Below are 10064 nucleotides of genomic sequence, written 5' to 3'. Positions count from 1 at the left end.
AAAGCATGAGAGGTTACTTGGCTTATAGGGTTTGGCCAAGTCTTCTTCGACCCTTATACCCACATTGTTATTACCATTGTTGTTCCCCTGAGTGGCTAGCACTTGATTGATGAAGTGTTGCCACGGGAAGCTGGCCATCATCTGGGTCATCATCTGGGACATAAGGTTGAAGCCTTGAAGGCTTCCAGGTACAACTGGGCAGCTAACTCCAAGGGGGTGCTCATAACTGCACCTCGTGCCAATGGAAGCACGGACAGGGCTTGTTCCCATGAGGTTGTTGTAAAAGCTGGAAAGCTTGTTACTAGGGACTGTAGGAGCTGATCTAGGGTCAGCTCGTGGCTCAGAGGAGCACCACTCATAACTGGCTGAGATGAAAAGAGAGGACGTGTTGTGGGGTTTGCCATTGTAGACAAATATGGAACAGGATTTGGAGGATTACTGGGGCCAGCCTCATTCCTGGTTGTAAAAGGTGGAATGGGAGGTCCAGGAGACAGCGTTGGTTCAGGCTCATCATAGTCTAGACGAATCCTCACTCCCTTATCCTTCTCTTTGTTCACATACTGGTTGAGGAGAGACCTCAACTCAAGAAAATTGTTGGCAACCCCCTCAGGGGTAAGCTCAATACGCGTTGGAGTGTCAGAGACGCCAACATTAGGGGAAGGAACTCCGGATCTGGAAGGAGTTGGGGTATTAAAGGTAAGAAACTCGGGTGTGCTCCCCGGAGTTGAGAAAGAGGTTGGTATAGCCACATGAGCTTGGCTGCTACCCGGGGTTGAAGTGTTTGGAACCTGATTTACTTCACCCGGGGATCCACTTTCAGACATGGTGATTTCAAGAGAGAAGAGCTACACTACTAGGTCTTTTTGAGGAGAAATAGCGGCGTAGCCCCACGGTGGGCGCCAACTTGTTGATGCAACAAATAATAGACCAAATGTAGTAGCGAGGGTGGTTAGGCAAAAGGGTTAAAGGGTTTAACCTTGCCTAACGCAGGTCGTGGGGTCCCCCCCACGTTTGCAAGACGTGGAAGGAGGTTCACTAGTTTATTTTTGTTGTTTGTTGAAGATCCTATTCTGAAGTGTGTTCAGAAAAGGATGAGGAAACAAATAGAATATGTGTGAGTTGGATCTGAGCGAGAGTAACTTGCATGAAGCAAGTACACGATATGAATGACCAGAGTTTAAGGAAACAAGTCTGATCCAGAATGTCCTAACTCAGTAAATGAAGTGTCAATTATATAGGAGAAGATGTCTCCCAAAGAAGAGTGCTTTTGACTAGTGACCTCACTTGCAGTGAGGGGCTTACCCTTTCGAGGGTTGAAGCCTTTTGACCCCTGGATAATAGCATGTGTTCTGCAGACCTGCGTTGCTTTTGCGGCTGTGGTTGGTGAAGCAATCCCTGGATGTGACTGGCTACTGTTTTCACACTACTTTACTTCACCTCTACGACTGTTTGACCTTCGAACCCTTTAACCCTTTGAGCACTCAGGTATTTTAGTCCTTTTATATTGTCTTGGGCTACCCCCGTCATCAATAATCAAATTCAGCCTCTACTAAAGTTGTAACTACAATCAACATAGCATTCTGGGAATCCAAGGCAAAAAAACAAAAAAAAAACAAAAAAACTCGTGTGCTAGTGGGGTCAAGGTGGACAATAACATGACCATGACACTTATGTTACAATATGGTAGGTATCAAATCAACTCATGAGTCGTTTATAACGTGGTTACAATTTACAATACCAGAGCCCCTTATGTGTTGTCAATCATGGTTTCTCACTTTCTCATATATATTGTTAATAATATGATATCATGCAATTTATAATCATTTTTTGCTTGGGTAAAGGAGGATGGTATTTCCTGTAAAAAAGTCATATGCATACTGTTTGTGAGACTTCGGCGCTATACCCAACAAGCGTACTCAAAGACTGGCTTGAATAGTTAGTTGAATGTACATGTATACCGATCGAGGAACGTAGAGAATGTGCTAAACTCATTCACAAAATGTTAGCTAGATACATAGAATCAAAGAATAAATCACCCATTAAGATATAATTCACCATGTTGTTCAAAGGGACATTCCTTTGTATGTGCCACATATATTTTCCGACGTAGGTTTGTCTCGTTTATATGAGCGGCATATTTTGTAGGAGTCCTATGAATTTCGAGAAATCCATTGCGTTAGTCGCATACAATGTTTAGAAATGATTGATGACAAACATTGCATACTTAGAGATATGTTGATATATAGTAGTCCTATACTATGTGGACAGTCATTAGTATACAACTTTTAGAATTGGCCACATATTTTTAAACGATAAATTATGTTTATTAATGATTTAAAACATTAGTTACAACCATCTTACAATTTTGTAAGGTAAAAAATAACAATATTATATATTTGTATCTATAACATATGCCATGTCACAGTTTAGCATCCAAGCAAACAAAAAATACAAAGAAAAAAAATCATCAAAATATACAAATTATTACAAACACAAAATAAAGAAAAACTACCATCAACTATATATAACTAACCTGACAAAATTTAAGCAAATATTATGGTGTGGTGGTTAAAGCAGGAGGAGACATAGGCTTTCCTCTTCCCATAGTGAACCCCCTAGTTCCATCAGGCATTCTTGGCCCTTTAGGACTCAATTTAGGTGACAATGTTGTCTCCGAATGGGTAGACCCGCTTGATTGCGGCGACTGTGAAAGAACTCCGCGTCCATTATGACTCGATGTGCGAATCTTTGACTTCCCACGTCCTCGGGCCCATCCTTTCTTTGACCCCTCTTCGGCCTACCAACAACATATTAATATCAGTTTCCTTGTGAACAGGGACGGACCTTGATATAACGACTGGTGTCATGTGACAGCGAGAAAAATATTTATATATGTTATATTTTTGGTGACCAAATTCGACCCTATAAAAAAAAGATTCTTGGGCATTTAAAAACTGAGACATGGTGACACCAGTAAAAAGAATTTTCTAGGTCCGCCACTGCTTATAAATATGTTGATGTGTATTGTGTTTGATCTATAACGAGTTAAACATATGTAATAAACCGTATAAGCACTTACATTATTGTCGATAGCAAGTTCTATAACATTAGTAGGAGAAGATTCTTCGGGCAAATCATATGCTTCATCAATGTCATCATCAAGTAACCCGTCAAACTCGGACTTCCTGCTCTTTAAAACAGACTTTGGCTGTGGATTTGAATCAAAGACAATAAACAAAGAACATATTAATGTTCACATAACCAGTAAAAATATTTTAGTAGACGTTTGGATCACATACTGAACGTCGAAGGAGCAGCCTAACTCTAAGCCCTTTTCGCCAATTTCTTTCATCGTTTAATTTTTCAACCTGAAAATATACTTCTTAAAAGTGTTTCAAGATATGGGGGGGGGGGGGGGGGGGTTCAAGAGTAGGTAATGAAAACATACCGCTTTTTCAGCCATCTCCGATGTTTCGTATTCCACCAAAGCATGAAGCTTTAAAAGAAAGAAAAAAGCGCGTTAAAGAAGTGATTATGGAGTGTTTGGACATGTGATTACAAAGTGATTATGTAATATTAAATAATCAGCATTAGTTAATAAGCTGTAATAAAACATGTTGCAGAAGATAATGTTTTGATGGACTTATGTTGTAATTGTTATAACAATCATTTATCTTAACAATATAAGAAAATAAACAATAAAATGACAAAAAAGGGTGACATTGTTTTATGAAATGGAAGTAATTGTCCCTCAAATTTGGTCAAAAGAAACAATATAAATTACCTGAATAATAATGCAGCTATCAGCTATGTAAAACTATTTATCCAAATATGATTTTTGACCAATGATCAGTTACAAAATGCACAAGATCAAATCAAAGTGTGGGTTGAATTAACCTTGTTACTAAAAACGTAATCTCCTCTAGAGCGCGAAGAATTAGGCTCTTGCGGGTGGCAAATACGTATCGCTTTGACGCTACAAAATGAGTTTTTACAGAAAAGTTAATGAATGAAACTCGAAACCAATTTCGGGTCACAAAATCTACCTTCTGACCACACTAAAGATTTTCTCAAGGTTTTGATGAGAATGATCTTCGGGTAAATTCTCAGCAACAACCGTACGAGACTGCACGCCAATTAACAAATCAAACATCATTAACTAAGGTTCTAAGACGGCGTAAAAAAGTCAACAACTTGACCAACCTGTAGTTCTTCTTTGTCTTTCTCCGTGAAGGGGTGTTTACGCCTAACTTTTTTGCCATCATTGCTTACGACCTAGCGAAGACTAACTTAGACCAAGGAACCATATTGTAACCGGTCAAATGGCGAAGAACTTACCAACTTAGAAGACGCGCAAAGAGCTTGAGCAAGCAATTGGTTATTAGTGATGCAGGATTTGATTTTCTTCATAGATGCAATAACAGATATAGGAACTGTTATGTCATAAACAATGTTATATTATTACATGTTGTGAATCTCATCATACATAAGGACCCATAAATCATAAATGAAACTGATAAGGACTTTCTTTGTGATCTTACCATATCCCTCAGGGTCCTTGCTAATGTGTTTAACCAAGGATTCATTTGCAAGCAGGCTCAAGCCACTGAATTGATACTCCACCTGTTAAAAACATGCAATTTTAAACACTTTATTATTGGCTAATCTAACAAACCAAAAACATATTATTCACATCAAAAGTGTTGTAATAACTTATAAACATATTAACAACTAGGGGTATGCATGGCTCGGTTTTGGTCTCAGTCCGAACCAAAAATTTGTTTTTGGATTATTGAAAACAATTTAATATTGTTTTTTTCGCTTTGTAGTTTTCACGATGGGTTTTGGTTCGGTTTTGCCGTTTAGCCTTGAAAATTTTGTGTCAGGCCCAAAATAATGAATTTGGGCCTGAAACTTTGGACCTTTTTTATTAAATAGTGATTAATAGATTAATCCACATTTTAGCTTAAATCTTTTGAACAACACCATTTGTTAATACGGGTTCAAATTTTCGGGGTTTTTTTTTCAAGTTCGCTTGCACAAATTCGGTTCGGTTCTTCATGTGATGGGTACAAGCATAACCGAAACTACACCGGAAAATGGTTTATTAATTCAGGTACGTCGATTATTTCAGTTACATGTCAGTTATCTTGGTTTAATGGACACCCCTATCACCAACCGCGAAAACTGATGCATATAAACACATACACATCCTCAAACATGAAAACCAAACATAACCCATAACCAAAAGAAGAAAAACAACCTGTTTAACAATCTTTTGTTGAAGATCTTCAGTGAGAACATTCTTGGAATACGCGGGGATCACGACATCCGGGTTAGAAAAAAACTGCACATGCTGATCTTGATCACCACCACCAACATAAACCCAATCAGGAGAACCACTGCCATCACCCACACCAACACCCACACCTACATAATTAAAACATGGATAGAAATAACCCGAAACCGGAATCTGGGTGGTATGCGAACTGGGAACAAATTCAGGTGCATGTGCATTGAATTTGAAAGAATTTGAATTGGAAATTTCTCTTTTTTCATCCTTCTTGGATGTCTGTTTTTGTATGTTTTGTTCTGGGTGTGCCTGTGCCATTATTGTTGTGTTTTTTTTTTATTGAGAATGTTAGTGAAGAATTAACCAATTGGATCTGTTTGGAGAATGTGAATTGTAACATAGATTTGGTGAAGGGTTTGAATTGGTGCGAAGAAATTGGCATGGTTTTCTCGTAGTAATTTGGTTTATATTCCGCAATTGGCGCTTAAAAGTTTGTGTTTTAAAACATTTGTAAAACATACGTATGTTTTTATCTACATGAATTTTAACATCAAAAGTAACAACATGAAACATTTGAATGTGTGAAATGTTGGAAATTTCGTGTAACTTTTAGAAAATAATTTTAGTCAATTTGTCAAACAAACTGAACGCAGCGGAAAACATGTACACGAGGTTTGGTTCTAAACCGTTTCCACCAGTGATCTCTTTACAATTAAAATAGGTTATAATAAAATTAAAGAATCGTGACATCCAAGTAAGACACCTTGGTTCAACGAACGATCTCGCTAGATGATCGTTGACCACGAAATCATGTTTGTTTGTTTGAAACGATTTCAAACGAAACCTTATTCTAAAGAAAATAAAGTTCAAAACTTTACTTACCTTTTTGCGTAAATAAAGAAATAAGAAGGTTTGTTTGTACTAGCCAATTAAAACTTCTTGAACTATTGCCTCCTTTCTTTTGCCCAAAATAAATCCTTTGAACAAATATTGCAATTGAGGTTCTTGTTTCATCAGAGTCTTCGGCGGCAGAAGCTTACAACAATTATTAGAGATCCCTACTTGAGATCCCTTTTCATATTCCTTCTTATATCCGTATGAGATTAAATTGGAACTGATAATGGATATAATATGTATATCTTTTATTTAAAATCAACATTAGAATTGTAATCTAATCACAACTCTACATAATTATCTCATAATTGTAACAATTATCTCTTTCATTTTAATTATCCAATATTAATTATAATTAACAAATTAATTATAATATTAATCCGGCTCTCCGTAATTATTCTAGATAATTACCCGTTTCTTTTATTACGCTTATTATTTCGTGATCCGGTGATTAACGATTAAAACACCGTTAAATGTTCGTTGCCCAAAGTGTAACTCTTTGGGTCGTACATTGACGGCAACAATGAATTATAATCGACAATTGAACATTATATCCAACAATCTCCCACTTGGTCGATTGGCCGATTAAGTTTCAACGTAGACAATAGTGGGTGCCTAGCTGCATCATATTGCCCCCGGCAAGGTATGACAAATTTATGTCAACTAATTCTTTGCACTAATCAAACCTGGTTATGCAAATACTATAGCCCCGGTTATCAACTCATTTATCCCTCTATATTGAACACTTGTTGAACATGAGACATGGATCCAATTCATTCTCATATATTATTCAACCATTTCTAATTTCGTTCCTGATTTTAAGTGGTTTATCAAACTATTACTAGTTCGAGCGTGGCCACGCGTTCAACACCAGTTCAAATCAACGAAAGGCGCCAGAGTGTTCTTCTTCTAAGTATAGAAGTACAGATCCCTTTGGCTACAAACAACTCCCACTAAACTTCAGATCATTCCCAAAACTATCCTTATTACTGCCAGTTACGTACAGCGTTAGATAGAATCAAAGAGCAACCATTCATTTAAGTTAGTTCTAGTATGTACCGCAGGTCTAAGGATACAATGATCGTACCTATTCAAAACGTCTTATGACTAAGATCCATGAAGATCATTTTGAAACGAGTTACGCCCAATATGATTCAACTAATCATATCAGTGAATATGGTTCTCAACACTTTGAGTATCCATTATATGGATCAACCATCTAATTCACAATAGTTTTTTTACCAGATTGGTTCTCACGAATCTGATAGACTACGGAAATTTTAGAATACAATATTCATAGATACCTAACGTACTAATATTTGAACACAAATATAATAGTTTAAAAGACATTCAACCATTAAATTCAAATAAACATAAAATATTGTTTACATTTCAAAATGCACCAAATTACTAAATTACAAAATCAGACCCACTGTCTAGCATATCTAAGACCTATACTATCTGCATGCTTCTCGTGTTTCACTTGAGGTATAGGCTTAGTAAACGGGTCCGCTAGATTCTGATCAGTATCAATTTTCTCTACTACGATGTCTCCTCTTTCCAAAACTTCCCGTATGTAGTGGAATTTTCTGAGAATATGCTTCGTGCTGTGATGCGACCTTGGTTCCTTTGCCTGAGCAATTGCACCTGTATTGTCGCAAAATATCTCGATAGGCTTCTGTATGCTTGGTATAACTTCGAGATCAGCGATGAACTTTTTCATCCAAACAGCCTCCTTAGCAGCTTCTAAAGCCGCTATATATTCTGATTCAGTGGTCGACTGGGCCACCACGCTTTGCTTAGAACTCTTCCAAGTTATAGCACCACCATTTAAAGTAAAAACATAGCCTGTCTGAGATCGTGAATCGTCATGATCCGTTTGGAAGCTTGCGTCAGTGTAACATTTTACTTTCAGCTCTTCTTCCAAACCGCCAAATATCAGAAACATGTCCTTAGTTCTTTTTAAGTACTTTAGGATATTTTTCACAGCAATCCAGTGACTTTTACCAGGATTCTGTTGATATCTGCTAGTCAAGCTCAGAGCAAACGATACGTCCGGTCTAGTACATAACATGGCATACATGATGGAACCGATAGCAGAGGCATATGGAACCTTTTTCATATCCTCTTTATCTTTGTCCAATTTGGGACACTGATGACTATTCAGTACGGTTCCACTTGCCATTGGCAAGAGACCCTTCTTGGAATCTTGTATCGAAAAGCGCCGAATGACCTTATCGATATACGTACTTTGACTAAGTCCAAGTAGCCGCTTAGATCTATCTCTATAAATCTTTATTCCTAGAATATAAGCAGCTTCTCCAAGATCCTTCATTGAGAAACATTTACCAAGCCAGGATTTAACATCCCGCAGCATTGGGATATCGTTTCCAATGAGAAGTATGTCATCTACATACAGGATCAGAAAAGTAATAGAACTCCCACTTGCCTTCTTGTAAACACATGGCTCATCTTCGTTTTTGATAAAACCAAATTGTTTGATTTTCTGATCAAAACGAAGATTCCAGCTTCGAGATGCTTGTTTCAATCCATAAATGGATTTATTCAACTTGCAAACTTTCTTTGGATTCTTAGGATCTACAAAACCTTCAGGCTGCTCCATATAGACATCTTCTGTAAGGTGTCCATTTAGGAACGCGGTTTTGACATCCATTTGCCATATCTCATAGTCATAATACGCGGCTATGGCAAGTAGAATCCTAATAGACTTAAGCATGGCTACTGGCGAGAAGGTTTCCTCATAATCAACTCCTTGAGTCTGAGTAAATCCTTTAGCAATCAACCGAGCCTTATAGGTTTGCACATTTCCATCCATGTCTGTTTTCAACTTGAAAACCCATTTACTTCCTACAGTCCGACATTCGGGAGGAAGTTCAACCAAATCCCAGACTTGGTTGTCATACATGGATTGCATCTCGACGCCCATGGCTTCGAGCCATTTTTCAGATTCGTTACCTGAAATCGCAGCTTTGTAGGTTGAGGGCTCTTCTTGATCTATTATCAAGACGTACCTATCAGGTGAATACTGATTAGGTTCATGACGATCCCTCGTACTTCTGCGGACGCCTAGTGTTACATCAGATTCCTGAATCCTATCAGGTTCAGGTCCAACAATATTTTGTTGAGAGGCAGATTCGACTATTGGTTGATCAATTTGTGGTTCTCGAATTTCCTCAAGATCCACAAGATTATCTCCAATTCCTCGCGCCATAAGCTCATCCTCTAGGAATGTTCCTCGACGCTTAGTGAAAACTCTATTTTCAGCAGGATTATAGAAATATAACCAACCGGATATGCATATCCAATGAAAACAACTTTTTCACCGCGAGGATCAAGTTTGTTCGAAGACTCACTGGTAACATAAGCGTTACATCCCCATATGCGAAGGTAAGAGACTTTAGGTGGTTTACCATGCCACATCTCATATGGTGTCTTTTCTACCTTTTTAGTAGGAGCAATATTCACAAGACGTGTAGCAGTTTCAAGAGCATAACTCCAAAAGGAGTGTGGTAAGTTTGTACGACACATCATTGATCGAACCATATCTAATAAGGTTCGATTTCTCCTCTCAGACACACCATTGAGTTGTGGTGTTCCGGGTGGAGTTAGTTGGGATATAATCCCACACTTCTTGAGATGTTCATCAAACTCTTGATTAATGTATTCACCACCTCGATCGGATCGAAGTGCCTTAATCGTTTTCCCTAGTTGATTCTGTACTTCATTTTGGAATTCTTTGAACTTTTCAAAGGTTTCATGTTTAAACTTCATAAGATAAACATATCCATATCTACTATAATCATCAGTAAATGTGACGAAGTATCTTTCCCCGTTCCTTGACATAGTCCTGAATGGA

At 37.9% G+C, this 10064-nt stretch overlaps 1 protein-coding gene across 2 annotated transcripts; it reads right to left on the bottom strand.

Annotated features, from left to right (window-relative positions):
* Window positions 1-2418: 2418 nt before the first annotated feature.
* Window positions 2419-5709, bottom strand: LOC110927848 (la-related protein 6C). 2 transcript variants are annotated; one of them, XM_022171212.2, is made up of 10 exons: window positions 5264-5709; window positions 4542-4623; window positions 4339-4433; window positions 4204-4275; window positions 4047-4126; window positions 3898-3976; window positions 3449-3496; window positions 3300-3368; window positions 3080-3208; window positions 2419-2797 (listed from the first exon to the last, which is right to left on the bottom strand). In XM_022171212.2, exons 1-10 carry the CDS (start codon window positions 5609-5611, stop codon window positions 2555-2557), a joined length of 1245 nt encoding a protein of 414 aa, XP_022026904.1. In that variant the 5' UTR covers window positions 5612-5709; the 3' UTR covers window positions 2419-2554. The 2 variants fall into 2 exon arrangements, with proteins under 2 accessions (XP_022026904.1, XP_022026905.1); XM_022171213.2 differs by lacking the exons at window positions 3898-3976; window positions 4047-4126.
* Between the last annotated feature and the right edge of the window lie 4355 nt (window positions 5710-10064).

Source organism: Helianthus annuus, chromosome 3 (assembly GCF_002127325.2).
Source record: "Helianthus annuus cultivar XRQ/B chromosome 3, HanXRQr2.0-SUNRISE, whole genome shotgun sequence".
Taxonomy (NCBI): domain Eukaryota; kingdom Viridiplantae; phylum Streptophyta; class Magnoliopsida; order Asterales; family Asteraceae; genus Helianthus; species Helianthus annuus.
The sequence above is the reverse complement of the archived record's forward strand: the minus strand, read 5'-3'. Positions and strand labels throughout refer to the sequence as shown.